The 20,577-nt window shown below is 43.3% G+C and overlaps 1 protein-coding gene across 1 annotated transcript in view; it reads left to right on the top strand.

The window, feature by feature from the left end:
- The window catches only part of bmp1a (bone morphogenetic protein 1a), a 50,332-nt gene that overhangs the window by 15,273 nt on the left and 14,482 nt on the right, over positions 1-20,577 (top strand). The window contains exon 7 of the mRNA XM_021621495.3: positions 9,362-9,486. Within this exon, the coding sequence (XP_021477170.3) occupies positions 9,362-9,486 (125 nt within the window). The remainder of the gene's footprint in view (positions 1-9,361; positions 9,487-20,577) is intronic.

Below are 20,577 nucleotides of genomic sequence, written 5' to 3'. Positions count from 1 at the left end.
GCTATGTTAAGCTTAAAAGTTAGAATTTGAAAAAGGTCCTATACGCTAGATTTAGAGTTGCACTAAAAGTATGTGGACACCCCTTCAATTAATGGATTTGGCTATTACATCCGTTGCTGACAAGTGTATAAAATCGAGCACACAGTCATGCAATCTTGGTAAACAAACATTGGCAGCATAATGGCCTGTACTGAAGAGCTCAGTGACTTTCAACGTGGTACCGCCATAGGATGCCACCTTTCCAACAAGTCAGTTCGTCAAAGTTCTGCCTTGCTAGAGCTGCCCCGGTCAACCGTAAGTGCTGTTATTGTGAAGTGGAAACGTCTAGGAGCAACAATGGCTCAGCCGCGAAGTGTTAGGCCACACAATATCACAGAATGGGAATGCCGAGTGCTGAAGCGCGTAGCTGTCCTCGGTTGGAACACTCACTACCGAGTTCCAATCTGCCTCTGGAAGCAATGACATCACAAGAACTGTCTGTTTCCATGGCTGAGCAGCCACACTCAAACCTAAGTTCACCATGCTCAATGCCAAGCAGTCCAACGGATGAATCTGGGTTTGGCGAGTGCCAGTAGAACACTACCTGTCCAAATGCATAGTGTCAACTGTAAAGTTTGGTGGAGGAGGAATAATGGTCTGGGGCTGTTTTTCGTGGTTCGGACTAGGCCCGTTAGTTCCATTGAAGGGAAATCTTAACGCTGTAGCATACAGTGACATTCTAGATGATTCTGTGCTTCCAACTTTGTTGCAACAGTTTGGGGAAGGCCCTTTCAGCATGACAATGCACAAAGCGAGGTCCATACAGAATGTCACGGTTCCTTCCGTAACTGTCATTAAGCACACCTGGTCCCCATTCCCATTGATAAGTAATTGTATAAGTGTGCCCTTTGTTCACCATTGTCCTGTCGATTTATTGTTACAATGACCGTAGGTCATGTGAGTATCTGTGTTGTTTTGGCTTTCCTGCCACTTGTATTGCGCAGATGATTACGGGTCTCGCCCCGTGTGGCATCACAAGTTGGGCAATAAGGCTTGGCTCACACTTGGCGTTCCAATTCATCCCAAAGGGGTTCGATGGGGTTGAGGTCAGGGCTCTACAGGCCAGTGAAGTTCTTCCATACGGATCTCGACAAACCATTTCTGTGTCACATTGGTATAAAGGGATCGGGAGACAGGCGCAGGAATGTGTAATAGAGGTTTTTATTGAGGTATTGAACAGTACCATGTGAGGTCATTTGTGTACCTCTGAAGGTACAGGTAACTGCCACAATAAAGGAAACGCGAACATAAAGTGTCTTAATAGGGTGTTGGGCCACCACGAGCCAGAACCGCTTCAATGCACGTAAGTAAGTGTTCAATTGGGTTAAACCTGGTGACTGAGACGGCCATGGCATATGGTTTACATGTTTTCATACTCATCAAACCGTTCAGTGACCACTCCTTCCCTGGGATGGGGGTATTGTCATCCTTTGCGGGCATAGCCATGGTAGACAAAATATTTGGCCAAAATAACGGCTTGCCCAGCATTTCTATACATGACCCTAAGCATGATGTGATGTTATTTGCTTAATTAACTCAGGAAGCACACCTGTGTGGAAGCACCTGCTTTCAATATACTTTGTAGCCCTCATTTACTGAAGTGTTTCCATTATTTTGATAGTTACCTGTACCCCAAGAAAGAATACTGTACCCTAACCATACCCTTTTTTTGAAAGTGTACTATTCAATTATTGATCTGCTGAAATTCTTAGCTTGGGAGACAGAATCTGAAGAGTTTTAAGTACAGGGAAGCAGAACAAATTTCAATAAACACTTGATGGACTTCATGAATGTGTCAGTGCCTTGGCTTTAAGGAAGAACAGATGCAGAATATATGACTTCTTGAGTGTCTTGACTTTCTCTCTTTCTTCCACAAGTTTATTTTGCCTTGGATCTTTTAACTCTCAACGGTCACTGCTTACATTTTAGCATGCAGTGAGATTCAGATAGGACTTTATTGCTCATCCTTGTAATGGGATTTCAGAGGATAAAATAGTGTAATCTGGAGTAACATGTCAATAGAGTTGAAAGAGCGGAGTTATAGAGCTTTTCATTTCAATCATGGTACTGTTTCTGATTTACTAAGTTTTCCTAGACAGCGCCAACTTTTCGATATTGTATAGCCTCATGTCCACCTTACCCAGTCACTCTGTACTCTGAGTAGAGCCTGCCTACCAACCCCCATGTAATACAATGCCTATCTGTTCTTCATAATGGGGTTGAGCATATATCATATTCATTTCTTCCAGGTAGCTTTTCAGATAGCTAAGTCACTCAGTGAGGTTTGATTATGTCTACCTTTTGATGAGCTAGCTTTTACCCACAGCCACAGGTTGTTCCAATTATCCCTCCCTTGGTTGGCTCCTGCTGCTGGAGTGTAGCAGCAGCCCAGTAAACCTCCACATCCATCCCCAGTTTCAGGTTTAGGTAGAGCAGCTAGCACCAGTGTTCCTGCTGCATCAGGCTGCGTGTCACTTTCATACATCCTGTGAAGTTCCTTGTAAAAGCTCTCCTCTCGTAGCGTGAACTGCCTCATTATGCCACATATGGCCGCTTTTGAAGAGGCTTTGATCGTCGTTAGCAACATGATCCCACATACCAAGCAGTTATAGGGTTTTATTCCTGAGGTGTCTGCTGGCTAGCTTCATGGCTCCCAGGTGTTAGTGGGATTTAGGTCAAACACTAATGATCAGATGAACATGTTTAGGTATGGGGAAATGGAGACATGCACCGTAATTTCTCCGACATTGACCTGACAAGCCAAATCTCAGAGTACAGAATCAAACTGATCCTGTTTCCAGGTGCGTTCTGACTGCAGGCTGTAGATTTTGCAATAAAATAGTTTATTTAATTTATCTATTGTGGCATTTGTAATCAAAGCGTCAAAGACGATTTGTGCAGTCTTTAATAGAAGAGTAAGGACGTAAGGAGTGTAATAAATCACATCAGAAAGATGCATTCTTTCCCAGATTTTTTTCATGGCCACATAGATAGCTTTTGTCTAATATTATCTTACTTTTTCCTCTTTATGATTTTTTTCTGTATAATGTATGTCAGGATTAAGAAAAAAATACAGCAAAAAAACTGCTGTCCACTCCATCCAAACTCTCCTAGTGCCGTTGTAGTACATGCTGCTGCCATTTGACAAAAAAAACATGTCTTCTTGGCCTTGAAGTAGGCTTGAAAAGGAGAGCAGTGAATGTGTCATAATCTTAATGATACTCCACCGTGCCAGTTTGTCCGTGGGTGCTAGCTGACCTCTTTCTTCCAGATTCCCTGTCTGACGTTTCTGGAAATCTCTCCAGATGCTGTCCTGTCAGCCCCAGACCGAGACGGTGGTGTTATAGTGGCTGTTTGAGGTTTGGACCAGCCCACCCTCTGACTACTGCATGCTATTTTGGGTTGTGTCCACCCATTCTCTTTTTTAGGCTGCAGTTCAGCACTGTTTCCATTGGATCAAAGCATGGCCAAACAAGTCCACTTGGGACTGGGTTGGAGATTGACGTGTCATTGTAATTATATACTGAACAATAAATATAAAAGCAACATGTAAAGTGTTGGTCCCACGTTTTCATGAGCTGAAATAAAATATCACGCACAACAAGATAATTTCTCTCAAATTCTGTGTACACATTTGTACATCCCTGTTAGTGAGCATTTCTCCTTTGCCAAGATAATCCATCCACCTGACATGTGGCATATCATGAAGATGTTTAAACAGCATAATCACTACACAGGTGCACCTTGTGCTGGGGACAATAAAAGTCCACTCTAAAATGTGAAGTTTTGTCACACAACACAATTCCACAGATGTCTCAAGTTTTGAGGGAGTGTGCAAATGGCATGTTGACTGCAGGAATGTCCACCAGAGCTGTTGCCAGAGAATTTTATGTTTATTTCTTTACCATAAGGCGCATCTATCATTGTTTTAGAGAATATGGAAGTACGTCCAACTGGCCTCACAACTGCAGACCACATGTAACCACGCCAGCCCAGCCCAGGACCTCCACATCCGGCTTCTTCACCTGCGGGATTGTCTAAGAGCAGCCTTAGACAGCTGATGAAACCAAAGAAGTTCTGCACACACTGTCAGAAATCATCTCAGGGAAGCTCATCTGTGTGCTCGCTGTCCTCACCAGGGACTTAAACATGACTGCAGTTTGGCGTCGTAACCGACTTCAGTGAGCATATGCTCACATTCGATGGCCACTGGCACGATGGAGAAGTGTGCTCTTCACGGATGACTCCCGGTTTCAATTGTACCAGGCAGATGACGGCGTCATGTGGGCGAGAGGTTTGCTAACTCCACTGTTGTGAACAGAGTGCCCCGAGGTGGTGGGGTTATGGTATGAGCAGGCATTGTAATAGGTGCGTGTTGGTGGCAGGGAAGTCAGGCGCAGGAAAACGAACTTGGTATAAACGGAGTTGTTTAATAAGTGCTCATAAAAGTCCAAAAACCAAATATACAGAAAATAATGTAAGTGGGTTAAATACAATAAAACAATCTCCAACAAGGACATGAGGGGAAACAGAGGGTTAAATACACAACATGTAATTGATGGGATTGGAACCAGGTGTGAAGGAAGACAGACAAAACCAATGGAAACTGAAAAATGGATCCGTGATGGCTAGAAAGTTGGTGACGTCGACCCCCGAACACCGCCCAAACAAGGAGAGGGACCGACTTCAGCGGAAGTCGTGACAGGCATAAGCTACGGGCAACGAACGCAATTGCATTTGCTCAAGTTTCCGCTTGATAATGCACAGCCCCATGTTGCAAGGATCTGTACACAATTCCTAGAAGCTGAAAATGTCCCAGTTCTTCCATGGCCTGCATACTCACCAGACATGTCACCCATTTGAGCATGTTTGGGATGCTCTGGATCGACGTGTATGAGAGCGTGTTCCAGTTCCCGCCAATATCCAGCAACTTCACACAGCCATTGAAGAGTGGAACAACATTCCAAAGGCCACAATCAACAGCCTGATCAACTCTATGCAAAGGAGATGTCACACTGCATCACGTGGTCACACCAGACACTGACTGGTTTTCTGATCCACTCACTTACCTGTTTTTTAAGGTATCTGTGACCAACAGATGAATATCTGTATTCCCAGTCATGTGAAATCCATAGAATAGGGCCTGATGAATTTCTTTCAATTGACACATTTTCTTATATGAACTGTAATTCAGAAAAAACTTTGAAATTGTTGCATGTTGCATTTTTATATTTTTGTTCAGTGTAGGTTTTATAGTTTGAGATGGATGAAGAAGTGATTGATAGAAAGGATATGGGAGTGTATGTTATTAAAAGTTTGGGGTCACTTAAAAATGTCCTTGTTTTTGAATGAAAAGCTTTTTTTTTTTTCATTTTTAAAATAACATCAAATTGATCAGAAATACAGTGTAGACATTGTTAATGTTGTAAATGACTATTGTAGCTGAAAACGGCATAATTTTTAAAATGGAATATCTACATAGTTGTACAGAGGCCCATTATCGGCAACCATCACTCCTGTGTTCCAAGGTATCTGTGACCAACAGATGCATATCTGTATTCCTAGTCATGTGAAATCCATAGATTAGGGCCTGATGAATTTATTTAAATGGACTGATTTTCTTGTATGAACTGTAACTCAGTAAAATCTTTGAATTTGTTGCATTTTGTTCAGTGTATAATGCATACAAACCCAGCATAAAGGTTTCATATAATCTTTGTCAGGCAGTGGGCAGTCTATAGGGGATTGCGTGACAATGGGGGAGTATCCTGGCACTGAGTTTAACATACCAGTTACATGAGGTTCCCTCCCACAGCCGAGTGTGTGTGTGTGTGCGTGTGTGATTTGAATTTTGGTACCGTCTGTGCAATTCGACCCAAATTTTCCCAAACAATATGTGAAACTGTTTAGCGGTACAGACAGCGGTACCAGTGATTGTTATTCAAATTTAATGCCCCTTTCCCAATTGCAGGAAGAGATTTGATAGGCCCCAGCTCCCCAATGTGACTGTAACGTGAGTCTGGGCACACGCAAAGCGAGTGAAAGCTGGAGGAGAGGGAGGCCAGACCAGACCAGACCGTAATCATTACTACACAGCTCTCTGATATGAGAACCAGCTGTTGGCTGTCCTTTTGTTCTTATTTTTCTGCCCTCTTTTTCACTGAGCCTGGACCTATCCTCCATGCCTCCTATTGCAGCCTTGCTGTCTGGACCTCGTCCCAAATAAACTGCCATGCGCTCGTGGCAACCAAATTTTGGGAAGCCGGGAGGCTGAGATTGGATACAAACACTGCCAAGCCACTGCACAGAATGGGCTGTCTGGCCCTTTATTTTCTAACTGTACAGACAGAATGAAGTAGGTTTATGATTGTTGATGCTCCCTGCTTTGTTGTCATTTCACCACTCTGAGCATTCCTATTTTCCCTGAATATAGCCGTATACCATTATTTTACTGTTTAGAGATACATTTTTTCATTGTGGATTGTATCGAGAGTGTGGTCAGTGTGTTTTTCAGAGATCCTTATTAGGAGACAAGGTGCTCCTGTTAGCTTTTCTCAAGTCACTGAGGTTTGTGATCCAGTTTACACTTCCCCTGCATGCTGATTGGCTGATGTACCTGTCCCAATGGTCTCCCTTTGTTTCCCCATTATTAGCCTGTGTGTTTGCACAGCGTTTTTACTGTAAATCACCGTGGGAAACCAGGGCCTTTGCTGAGATTGTTGTTAGGAAGATTTCATGGGCAGCCCTCATGTTTTGAAGTGTCCTCCTGGGGACAAGTAAGGCAGCTCCCCATGCTTTTTGTCTAGGGCATGTTACCCGACCCTGGGCTTTATCCGCCCCCCCCTACGCTGGGGACATTTTTAAGGCCTGGTGCATGGAGCAGAGCCAACTCAAATAAAGACCTTCCAGTGTGCCCTTTGTCTACTCTGACACCGGCTGCAGTGGCGTTGTTCACCGGCAGGCAGGCAGGCAGACAGACAGGCAGGCAGTGCTTCAACTGTTAGCTCAGGCTGTTCTGTTTGCACATGCCTGGCATTGATGGGCACGTCACCATGGGAACGGCCAGGGAGAAGGCCTTTGCTCGCCATTGCAGAGAGAGAAAAGGAGATGATAAACTAGCAAAGTGTCAAGTGAGAAAGTGGTGTGAAAACGTCTGTTTTTTCGGCATCAACTGTTCCTTTTCAAGCCAAACGCAAGCCACCATGGTGTGAGTTTTGTACTTCTTTGTAATCGTTCTTGTTCCTTTTGACTTTTAATCCTTATGCTAAATGTTGTTGTCCATACAACAAACCAATCCATTTTGTGACTTTTCCATAGAGATGTCAGAGGAGGGCTTTTGTTTGCAGTGTTGGACTTTTTGTTCTGTACAGATGGAAGTAGTACAGCACACATGATGAGGTCAGTGTGAGTTCAGTTCTGACACTCAGACCTGTCTGAACTACCTACGTCCTCTGAGGAGGACATTCCTACAGCCTTAGAGGGGACCACTGACCAGGAACAGTCCATTAGTTAGTTATTATATAATAATATTAGAAGTTAAGCACTTAGTTATTTTAGCTTTTTTTGTATTTTACCCCCTTTTTCTCCCAATTTCAATTATGATCATGTCTCATCGCTGCAACTCCCCAATGGGCTCGGGAGAGGTGAAGGTCGAGGTATGCGCCCTCTGAAACATGACCCGCCAAACCACGCTTATTAACACCCAGCTGCTTAACCCAAGAAGCCAGCTGCACCAATGTGTCAGAGGAAACAATGTTCAACTGAAGACTGAATTCAGCCTGCAGCCGCCCGGCCAGCCACAAGGAGTCGCTAGAGTGCGATAAACCAAGAAACCAAACCATAGTGAGGACACTGAGAACCAATCAGTGGGCAGCACGACTTGGCATCACACTCTGTGTCCACTCTCTTAACTGGCAGAATGTTCCAGTGTGTATTTGGTGGTGTCTCGGCACCATATTCCAAACACAATAACCGTGTTTAAGATGGGGGGGGGGGGACTTTTTGTACATATTTTCTCATATGTTCGTTCGTACATGTATGAATTCAAAGGCTTATACATATCTTCATTATTATTTGAGTTATTTCCACATCTTCACCTTTTTAAATGCATCCCTTTCTGATCCAGAGAGAATGAAACAGGGATTATATGGCCTCCAAGCCCCTTGTCTGCCCCCATACAGTAGATCTCACTCCTTGGCTCAGGCCCTACTGTCAGGCCGCCAGACTCAAACAGGCAAAGCTGTGGCCTGATGCTTCCATAAGTTTCAGCGTCCTCAGTAGATCCCTGAATAATGCCTACTGTCAGTGTTAATGGCAGCAGTTTAGCTGCTGGTTGATGGATCTTTAGGCTTCACCAGAGTCCTGAGTGAACATATTTTCTGAGTGTGTGCAGTGGTGGAAAAAGTACCCAATTGTCATTCTTGACTAAATGTAAAGATACATTTTTAATAGAAAATGACCCAAGTGAAAGTCACCCAGTAAAATGCTACATGAGTAAAAGTCTAAAAGTAGGGCCTCCCGAGTGGTGCAGTGGTCTAAGGCACTGCATCTCAGTGCTAGCTGTGCCACTAGAGATTCTGGGTTCGTGTCCAGGCTCTGTCGCAGCTGGCCGAGACCGGGAGACCCATGGGGCGGCGCACAATTGGCCCATCGTCGTCCGGGTTGGGGAAGGTTTGGCCGGTAGGGATATCCTTGTCCCATCGCGCACTAAAGATTCTTGTGGCGGGCCGGGCGCAGTGCACGCTGACAGTCGCCAGGTGTATGGTGTTTCCTCTGACACATTGGTGTGGCTGGTTTCCGGGTTAAATGGGCATTGGGTCAAGAAGCAGTGTGGCTTGATTGGGTTGCGTTTCGGAGGACGCATGGCTCTCGACCTTCGCCTCTCCCGAGTCCGTACGGTATTTGCAGCAATGAGACAAGACCGTAACTACCAATTGGATACCACGAAATTTGGGTGAAAATACAAAAAATACTAATAAAAAGCTCAAAAGTATAAATAATTTCACATTCCTTATATTAAGCAAACCAGAAAGCACAATTTTCTTGTTTTTTCATTTAAGGATAGCGAGTACTTTTGGGTGTCAGGGAAAATGTATGGAGTAAAAAGTACATTATTTTTTATTTAGGAATGTAGGAATATAGTAAGTAAAATTTGTCATAAAGTAAATTACAGATACCCCAAAAAACTGCTTAAGTAGTACTTCAAAGTATTTTTACTTAAGTACTTTACACCAATGTGTGTGTGTGCCAGTGTGTATGTGTGACTGCCTTCTTGGTTTTGTTGTGTTTTGATCTAACCGCAGTCTCTTCTCCTGAAATGCAGAGGAATCTTCTTGGACACAATCCTGCCACGCTATGATGTCAATGGAGTGAGACCGCCGATTGGCCAGAGGACAAGGCTAAGCAAAGGAGATATCACACAGGCACGCAAACTCTACAAGTGTTCCAGTAAGAACAGCACAATATTTGTAAACAATATTTTGAATGAGTTCAACATACATGTTGGTGTAGAGTTGATACATACCATATTCTAGATATTAAACAATAGGCCTATGAAGTTGAGATAATATTGCATAATGGACATAATATAGTGCTTGCTGTTGCTTTAGCTTACTGCTGGGAGTGAGTGTGTTTTTTTCGTGTCTCATCACAGAGTGAATACTGAAAACACTTTGTTTTCTGAGGTCTTTTACTGTACATTGGATGGAAAAAGTTGAGCATTTACCATTGATGTGGCATGGTTCCCTGGCAGTGGAGGCTGCTGAGGGGAGGACGGCTCAAAATAATGGCTGGTATGCAGTTAATGGAATGGCATGAAAACATGGTTTTCATGGGTTTGATACCATTCCATTATACTCCATTCCAGCCATTATTATGAGCCGTTCTTCCCTCAGCAGCCTCCACTGTTCCCTGGCTTTGGTTGCTGTGACTTCCCCGGGCCAGGAGAAGGAGTGTAAACAGTACCCTGGGACAGGACGTTTGTCATCACTCTTTCCCAGATAGACCCAAAAGAACAGCTGGTTTCAAGAGGACAATGGCTAGAATGATGGCTAGGAATCATCACTCTGTTCTTAGGATCCAGAGATCACGACATTTACAATGTAAACTGAATACATACAGTTGAAGTCTGAAGTTTATAGACACTTTAGCCAAATATATTTAAACTCAGTTTTTCACAATTCCTGACATTTAATCCTAGTAAAAATTCCCTTTCTTAGGTCAGTTAGGATCACCGCTTTATTTTAAGAACGTGACATGTCAGAATAATAGTGGAGAATGATTTATTTCAGCTTTTATTTATTTATTTCATCACATTGCCAGTGGGTCAGAAGTTTACATACACTCAATTAGTATTTGGTAGCATTGCCTTTAAATTGTTTAACTTGGGTCAAATGTTTTGGGTAGCCTTCCACAAGCTTCCCACAATAAGTTGGGTGAATTTTGGCCCATTTCTCCTGGCAGAGCTGGTGTAACTGAATCAGATTTGTAGGCCTCCTTGCTCACACACGCATTTTCAGTTCTGCACACAAATTTTCCAAAGGATTGTGGTCAGGGCTTTGTGATGGCCACTCCAATACCTTGACTTTGTTGTCCTTAAGCCATTTTGCCACCACTTTGGAAGTATGCTTGGGGTCATTATCTATTTGGAAGACCCATTTGCGACCAAGCTTTAACTTCCGGGCTGTCTTGAGATGTTGCTTCAATATATCCATATAATTGTCCTCCTCATGATGCCATCTATTTTGTGAAGTGCACCAGTCTGTCCTGCAGCAAAGCACCCCCACAACATGATGCTGCCACCCCCGTGCTTCACAGTTGGGATGGTGTTCTTCGGCTTGCAAGCATCCCCCTTTTTCCTCGAAACATAACGATGGTCATTATGACCAAACAGTTCTATTTTTGTTTCATCAGACCAGAGGATATTTCTCCAAAAAGTACGATCTTTGTCCTCATGTGCAGTTGCAAACCGTAGTCTGGCTTTTTTTATGGCGGTTTTGGAGCAGTGGCTTCTTCCTGGCTGAACGGCCTTTCAGGTTATGTCGATATAGGACTCGTTTTACTGTGGATATAGATACTTTTGCACCTTTTTCCTCCAGAATCTTCACAAGGTCCTTTGCTGTTGTTCTGGGATTGATTTGCACTTTTCGCACCAAAGTACGTTCAACTCTCCTTCCTGAGTGGTATGACGGCTGCATGGTCCCATGGTGTTTATACTTGCACACTATTGTTTTTACAAATGAACGTGGTACCTTCAGGCATTTGGAAATTGCTCCCAGGGATGAACCAGACTTGTGGAGGTCTACACATTTTGTGCTGATTTCTTTTGATTTTCCCATGATGTCAAGCAAAGAGGCACTGAAAGTTGAAAGTAGGCCTTGAAATACATCCACAGGTACACCTCCAATTGACTCAAATTATGTCAATTCTCCTATCTGAAGCTTCTAAAGCCATGACATAATTTTCTGGCATTTTCCAAGCTGTTTAAAGGCACAGTCGACTTAGTGTATGTAATCTTCTGATCCACTGGAATTGTGATACAGTGAATTATAAGTGAAATAATCTGTCTGTAAACAGTTGTTGGAAAAATGACTTGTGTCATGCACAAAGTAGATGTCTTAACCGACTTGCCAAAACTATAGTTTGTTAACAAGAAATTTGTGGAGTGGTTGAAAAACAAGTGTTAATGACTCCAACCTAAGTTTATGTAAACTTCCGACTTCAACTGTACATGTAGGTGTTGGAAACAAAAAACAAACCCTCCTGGCGCTTTACTAGTAGTTCCGTTGGTCTTTAGAAATCCTTTTTTGAAGGCTGAACGGATAAAAACATTCACAAGTTTGAAATGGTCATTAAAAAAATAAAGGTGATGTCAGTGTGTTAATTGTGGCTCAGAGAGGGACAACGGGGTTTGTCAGAACCACATTAAAGCTCAGTGAATAAACAGCATACTGCTGACCAGAACTGGACCGCTGAATGTGGTTTTATTTGGGGCAATCATCCGTCTTGACCATAGATGGTTCAGAGGGGTGGGGCTGGTTGAATGGGTGTGTTATGTGTCTTTCCCAGTGATTAACTCCGTTTCAGTGGAACAGGAGAGAGTAGATGATGTGGCGCACGGCGCAGCACAGGGGATGCAGCTAGGAGGGAGTCTCTGTCTGTTTTCCTGGTGCGGTGGATCCTCATTCATACTGCATTCCTGGGAGCATTTGTCATATCCCAGTGTGCTTGTTAATGGTTTAGTATCAGCATACCTTATTAGACAGAGCTCTCCACTCCTCTTTATATGCTCACACAGGTTTGGAGGGAGTCAATGAACAGTAACTGTTGGGGGAGTTATTTTTCTTTCTCCCACTGAAAGAAAAATAATCTAGGTTAGATTACTCGTTGGTTATTATTGCATTGTCGGAACTAGAAGCACAAGCATTTCGCTACACTCGCATTAACATCTGCTAACCATGTGTATGTGACAAATAAAATATGATTTGATTTGAAGCAGAGGAAGGTGAAGTGAGCAGGGAAGTAATATCTGAGGTTTGTGTCCTAGAGAGACAGTAATTATATGCTTTCATGCTTTTTCCTCTCCTCTGTTGATCAGTGACTAGAAAGCTTCCAAGGTCTGTTCAGTTCCCCTAGAGACAGTTTTTCACAAACATTTTGTAGTCCTGTACCCCTTCAAACATTCAACCTCCAGCTGCGTACCCCCTCTCGCACCACGTTCAGCACTCTCTCAAATGTTGTTTTTAGCCATCATTGTAAGCCTTCCACACACACATTATACGATACATTTGTTAAACATAAGAATGAGTGTGAGTTTTTGTCACAACCTGGCTTGTGGGAAGTGACAAAGAGCTCTTATAGGACCAGGGCACAAATAATAATATAATAAAAATCAATCATTTTTCTCTTTATTTAACCATCTTACATATAAAACCTTATTTGTTCATCGAAAATTGTGAGTAACTCACCACAGGTTAATGAGAAGGGTGTGCTTGAAAGGATGCTCATAACTCTGCAATGTTGGGTTGTATTGGGAGAGAGTCTGTCTTAAATCATTTCCCACACACAGTCTGTGCCTGTATTTAGTTTTCATGCTAGTGAGGGCCGAGAATCCACTCTCACATAGACATGTAGTTGCAAAGGGCATCAGTGTCTTAACAGCGCGATTTGCCAAGGCAGGATACTCTGAGCGCAGCCCAATCCAGAAATCTGACAGTGGCTTCTGATTAAATTACATTTTCACAGAAGCACTGTTGCAATTTCGATGAAGCTCTTTTGTTCAGATCTCGGTAAGTGGACTGGAGGCCTGGCATGAAAAGGATAACAAATCCAGTTGTTTGTGTCGTCCGTTTCGGGAAAGTACCTGCGTAATTGCGCACCCAACTCATTCAGGTGCTTCGCTACAGTTGAAGTCGGAGGTTGACATACACTTAGGTTGGGGTCACTAAAACTCGTTTTTCAACCACTCCACAAATTTCTTGTTAACAAACTATAGTTTTGGCAAGTCGGTTAGGACATCTACTTTGTGCATGAAACAAGTCATTTTTCCAACAATTGTTTTCAGACAGATTATTTCACTTTTAATTCACTGTATCACAATTCCAGTGAGTCAGAAGTTTACATACACTAAGTTGACTGTGCCTTCTAAACAGCTTGGAAAATTCCAGAAAATTATGTCATGGCTTTAGAAGCTTCTGATAGGCTAATTGGCATAATTTGAGTCAATTGGAGGTGTACCTGTGGATGTATTTCAAGGCCTACCTTCAGATTCAGTGCCTCTTTGCTTGACATCATGGGAAAATCAAACGAAATCAGCCAAGACCTTAGAAAAAACATTGTAGACCTCCACAAGTTTGGTTTATCCTTGGGAGCAATTTCCAAACGCCTGAAGGTACCACGTTCATCTGTACAAACAATAGTACGCAAGTATTAACACCATGGGACCACGCAGCTGACATAACGCTCTGGAAGATGACTCGTTCTGTCTCCTGGAGTTGAACGTACTTTGGTGCAAAAAGTGAAAATCAATCCCAGAACAACAGCAAAGGACCTTGTGAAGATGCTGGAGGAAACGGGTATAAAAGTATATATCCACAGTAAAACGAGTCCTATATCGACATAACCTGAAAGGCCGCTCAGCCAGGAAGAAGCCACTTCTCCAAAACTGCCATTAAAAAATGCCAGACTACGGTTTGCAACTGCACATGCGGACAAAGATGGTACTTGGAGAAATGTCCTCTGGTCTGATGATACAAAAATTGAACTGTTTGGCCATAATGACCATCGTTATGTTTGGAGGAAAAAGGGGGAGGCTTGCAACCCGAAGAACACCATCCCAACCGTGAAGCACGAGGGTGGCAGCATCATGTTGTGGGGGTGCTTTTCTGCAGGAGGGACTGGTCCACTTCACAAAATAAATGGCATCATGAGGAGGAAAATGTATGTGGATATATTGAAGCAAAATCTCAAGACATCAGTCAGGAAGTTAAAGCTTGGTCGCAAATGGGTCTTCCAAATAGATAATGACCCCAAGCATACTTCCAAAGCTGTAGCAAAATGGCTTAAGGACAACAAAGTCCAGGTATTGGAGTGTCCATCACAAAGCCCCGCACCCCACCATAACCCTGTCTGTACATTATGTACTGATTCTATTCTTCTGCACACAGAAATCTGCTCCTTTTAATCTCTGTCCCCAACGCACTAGACGACCAGTTTTAATAGCCTTTAGCCGTACCATCATCCTACTCCTCCTCTGTTCCTCAGGTGATGTGGAGGTTAACCCAGGCCCTGCGTGTCCCCAGGCATTCTCATTTGTTGACTTCTGTAACCGAAAAAGCCTTGGTTTCATGCATGTTAACATCAGAAGCCTCCTCCCTAAGTTTGTTTTACTCACTGCTTTAGCACACTCCTCCAACCCTGATGTCCTTGCCGTGTCTGAATCCTGACTTCGGAATGCCACCAAAAATTCAGAGATTTCCATACCTAACTACAACATTGTCCGTCAAGATTGAACTGCCAACGGGGGAGGAGTTGCAATCTACTCCAGAGATGGCCCGCAAAGTTCTGTCATACTTTCCAGGTCTATGCCCAAACAGTTTGAGCTTCTAATTTTCAAAATTAATCTCTCCAGAAATAAGTCTCTCACTGATATAGACCCCTCTCAGCTCCCAGCTGTGCTCTGGACACCATAGGTGAAATGATTGCCCCCCATCTATCTTCAGAGTTCGCTCTGTTGGGTGACCTAAACTGGAATACGCTTAACACCCTGACAGTCCTACAAACTAAACTAGATGCCCTCAATCTCACACAAATTATCAAGGAACCCACCAGGTACAACCCTTAATCCGTAAACATGGGCACCCTCATAGATATTACCCTGACCAACTTTCCCTCCAAATAAACCTCTGCTGTTTTAATCAGGATCTCAGCGATCACTGCCTCATTGCCTGCATCCGCTATGGGTCCGCGGTCATATGACGACCCATAATCACTGTCAAACTCTCCTTAAAACACTTCTGCGAGCAGGCCTGTCTAATCAACCTGGCCCGGGTTTCCTGGAAGGATATTGACCTCATCTCGTCAGTCGAGGATGCCTGGTCGTTCTTTTAAAGTAATTTCCTCACCATCTAAAATAAGCATGCCCCTTTCAAAAAATGTAGAACTAAGAACAGATATAGCCCTTGGCTCACTCCAGACCTGACTGCCCTCGACTAGCACAAAAATATCCTGTGACAGACTGCACTAGCATCGAATAGTCCCCGCGATATGCAACTTTTCAGGGAAGTCGGGAACCAATACACGCAGTCAGCCAGGAAAGAAAAGCAAAGGCAAGCTTTTTCAAACAGAAATTTGCATCCTGTAACTCTAACTCCAAAAAGTTTTGGGACACTGTAAAGTCCATGGAGAATAAGAGCACCTCCTCCCAGCTGCCCACTGCACTGCACTGAGGCTAGGTAACACTGTCACCACCGATAAATCCACCATAATCGCAAATTTCAATAAGCATTTCTCTACGGCTGGCCATGCTTTCCTCCTGGCTATCCCAACCCCGGCCAACAGCTCCGCACCGCCCGCAGCTACCTGCCCAAGCCTCCCCAGCTTCTCCTTCACCGAAATCCAGATAGCTGATGTTCTGAAAGATCTGCAAAACCTAGACCCGTACAAATCAGCTAGGCAAGACAATCTGGACCCTCTCTTTCTAAAATGATCTGCTGCCATTGTTGCAACCCGTATTACCAGTCTGTTCAACCTCTCTTTTGTATCGTCCGAGATCCCTAAAGATTGAAAAGCTGCCGCGGTCATCCCCCTCTTCAAAGGGGGTGACACTCTAGACCCAAACTGTTATAGACCTATATGCATCCTGCCCTGCCTTTTCTAAAGTCTTCAACTTTAAACAGATCACTGACCATTTTGAATCCCACCGTACCTTCTCCGCTGTGCAATCCGGTTTTCGAGCCCGTCACGGGTGTACCTCAGCCACCCTCAAGGTACTAAACAATATCATAACCGCCATCGATAAAAGACAGTGCTGTGCAGCCGTCTTCATCGACCTGGCCAAGGCTTTAGACTCTGTCAATCACCGTATTCTTATCGGCAGACTCAACAGCCTTAGCTTCTCAAATGACTGCCTCGCCTGGTTTACCAACTTCTCAGACAGAGTTCAGTGTGTTAAATCAGAGGGCCTGTTGTCCGGACCTCTGGCAGTCTCTGTGAGGGTTGCATAGGGTTAAATTCTCGGGCCGACTCTTTTCTCTGTATATATCAACAATGTCGCTCTTGCTGTGGGTGACACCTCTACTCAGACGACACCATTCTGTATACATCTGGCCCTTCTTTGGACACTGTGTTAACTAACCTCCAAACGAGCTATAATGCCATACAACACTGCTCTTAAACGCTAGTAAAACCAAATGCATGCTTTTCAACCATTCGCTGCCCGCACCCGCCCGCCCGACTAGCATCACTACTCTGGACGGTTCTGACTTTAAATATGTGGACAACTACAAATAACTAGGTGTCTGCCTAGACTGTAAACTCTCCTTCCAGACTCATATTAAACATCTCCAATCCAAAATAACATCTAGAACCGGCTTCCTATTTCGCAACAAAACCTCCTTCACTCACGCAGCCAAACATACCCTCGTAAAACTGACTATCCTACCGATTATCGACTTCGACGATGTCATTTACAAAATAGCTTCCAATACTCTACTCATTAAACTGGAAGGCAGTATATCACAGTGCCACCCGTTTTGTCACCAAAGCCCCTTGTACCACCCACCACTGCGACCTGTATGCTCTAGTCGGCTGGCCCTCGCTACATATTCGTCGCCAGACCCACTGGCTCCAGGTCATCTATAAGAACACCTACCCGTAGCACGCACTCCAGCATGTATATCTCACTGATCATCTCCAAAGCCAACACCTCGTTTGGCCGCCTTTCCTTCCAGTTCTCTGCTGCCAATGACTGGAACGAATTGCAAAAATCGCTGAAGCTGGAGACTTATATTCCCCTCACTAACTTTATAGATCAGCTATCTGAGCGGCTAACCGATCGCTGCAGCTGTACATAGCCCATCTGTAAATAGCCCACCCAATCTACCTACCTCATCCCCGTATTGTTTTTATTTACTTTTCTGCTCTTTTGCACACCAGTATTTCTACTTGCACATCATCATCTGCTCATCTATCACCCCAGTGTTCATTTGCTAAATTGTAATTACTTCGCTACTATGGCCTATTTATTGTCTTACCTCCTCACGCCATTTGCACACACTGTATATAGACTTTCTTTTTAAAATTGTGTTATTGACTGTACGCTTGTTTATTCCATGTGTAACTCTGTGTTGTTGTATGTGTCACACTGCTTTGCTTTATCTTGGCCAGGTCGCAGTTGTAAATGAGAACTTGTTCTCAACTAGCATACCTGGTTAAATAAAGGTGAAAAATAACTCAATCCTATCCAAAATTTGTGGGCAGACCTGAAAAAGTATGTGCTAGCAAGGAGGCCTACAAAGCTGACTCAGTTTAACCAGCTCTGTCAGAAGGAATGGGCCGAAATTCACCCAACATATTGTGGGAAGCTTGTGGAAGGCTACCCAAAACGATTGACCCAAGTTTTAAACAATTTTAAGGCAATGCTACCAAATACTGAGTGTATGTAAACTTCTGACCCACTGGAAATGTGATGGAAAAAAATGAAAGCTGAAATAAATTATTCTTTCTGCTATTATTCTGACATTTCACCTTCTTAAAACAAAGTGGTGATCCTAATTTTTACTAGGATTACATGTCAGGGATTGTGAAAAACTGAGTTTAAATGTATTTGGCTAAAGTGTATGTAAACTTCCGACTTAAACTGTATATCACATTTGACATTGTCTGTAAGCTTGAGTTCATTTGCACACAACAATCATACAATGATGGCAAGACCTGTGTGTTGTCCTTGTTAATGCAGATAGAAGAGCTCCAATGACTTAATCATAGCATACATTTTGTCCCGCACATTGAATATAGTTGCGGAGAGTCCCTGTAATCCTAGATTCAGTTCATTCAGGTGAGAAAAAACATCACCCAGATAGGCCAGTTGTGTGAGAAACTCATCATCATGCAAGCGGTCAAACAACTGAAAATTATGGTCAGTAAAGAAAACTTTAAGCTCGTCTCACAATTCATAAAAAGTGTCGATACTTTGCCCCTTGATGACCAGCGCACTTCTGTATGATGTAAAAGCATTCCATGGTCGCTGCCCATATCATTGCATGGTGCAGAAAATATACGAGAGTTCAGGGGCCTTGCTTTAACAAAGTTAACCATTTTCACTGTCGTGTCCAAAAAGTATTTCAAGCTGTCAGGCATTCCCTTGGCATCAAGAGCCTCTCGGTGGATGCTGCAGTGTACCCAAGTGGTGTCGGGAGCAACTGCTTGCACACGCGTTACCACTTGTGTCTCCCTGTCATGGATTTTGCAGATACCAACACATCTTGACCACCAAAGTCCATTTGATGTCACAAATCTGTTCAGTACTTTAAAAATATCCTCTCCTGATGTCATGGTTTCCAGTGGTTTGCAGGAGAGGATGTCTTCCTTAATTGACCCCCCCATAAACATAATGGACATATACCAGGAGCTGTGCCAGGCCCGCCACGTCTGACCCATCCTGCTGTAAGGCATATAATTCACTGGCTTGTATGTGAAGCAGTAATTGTTTCAAAACATCTCCTGTCATGTCACTGATGCGTCATGAAACAGTGTTGTTTGATGAAGGCATTGTCTGTATAGTTTTTTTTACCTTTTCCCCCAGCATTTTCCCAGTCATATCTGCAACAGCAGGAAGAATCAAGTCTTCCACAATAGTATGGGGCTTGCCTGTCCTAGCCACTCTGTAGCACACCATATAAGACGCTTCTAGCCCCTTCTTATTAATGTTATCTGTTGCTTTTATACATGTCTTACTACTCAAAAGTCATCTTATTTTTCAAATGGGCATGTTTTCTTTCTAAATGTCTGCACAAGAGTGAAGGTTTCATCAAGTTGTTAGTACTTTTGCACATAAAACACATTGTGGCTGAGGAAAGGCACTACTCCCAATATAAGTGAACCCCAAATCAATGTAGTTCTAATCATATTTGCGTCTCTTCGATGGTCCAACGTCCCTGTCTGTTGTTCGGTGCTTTCCCGGGTAAAGGGGCAGTAGTTCTTCGACTGCATCAGATCCACAACTGTCAGTGTCCATGCTAGCTGGGCTAACAACAAATGTAGAATTACTGATGCTAGCATTAGATGTACTTGTGGAAGCAGAACAACTTGTGTCATTGACAGCTGCAGGTGTAGTATGTGTCTCTATGGACACAGGCCTTACTAAATAGACTGTTTGTTTGAAAATGTGAAGAAATTACATTTTTTATATTTTATTGTATTTTTAAATGTGAATCACATTTTTATTTGGCATGACCCCAATGGCATGGCGCGTACCCCAGTATGGGAATACTTGCCCTAGAGCACTGTCCCCCTAAGCCACGCGTGCTGGTTGGAATGAACCCCTGTAGCACAGTTGGTTTAGCCAGTTGTCCATGGGGAGGCTTGACTACCAGAATGTACATTATGTATTACGCCTCCCAGAGGGTTGGGTTATTTATAGTAAGCCAGGTTTATTTTGAGACGATGTACAGAGGATGTGTCTCATACTGTTTTCTGCTATCGCTTCTCATCATCTGGAAGAGGTTGAATATCATCACGATCAGCAGATGTGCCTCTGAACATGAAAGAGTTGCCCTCCTCTTAAGATTCAGGATTATACAGTGCCTAAACAAAGTATTCATACCCCTTGACTTATTCCACATTTTGTTTTGTTACAGCCTGAATTCAAAATGGAGTAAAAATAATAATAATTCTCACCCTTCTACACACATTACCCCATAATGATGAAGTTAAAACATGTTTTTAGGAAGTTTTAGCAAATGTATTGAAAATGAAATACAGAAATATATAATTTATATAAGTATTCACACAAATGTGAATCTGCCTCCCAGTGTCTGCTGG

Source organism: Oncorhynchus mykiss, chromosome 11 (genome assembly GCF_057628025.1).
Source record: "Oncorhynchus mykiss isolate SJ-2025 chromosome 11, ASM5762802v1, whole genome shotgun sequence".
NCBI classification, from domain to species: Eukaryota; Metazoa; Chordata; class Actinopteri; order Salmoniformes; family Salmonidae; genus Oncorhynchus; species Oncorhynchus mykiss.
This window is presented reverse-complemented; position numbering and strand designations above follow the sequence as displayed.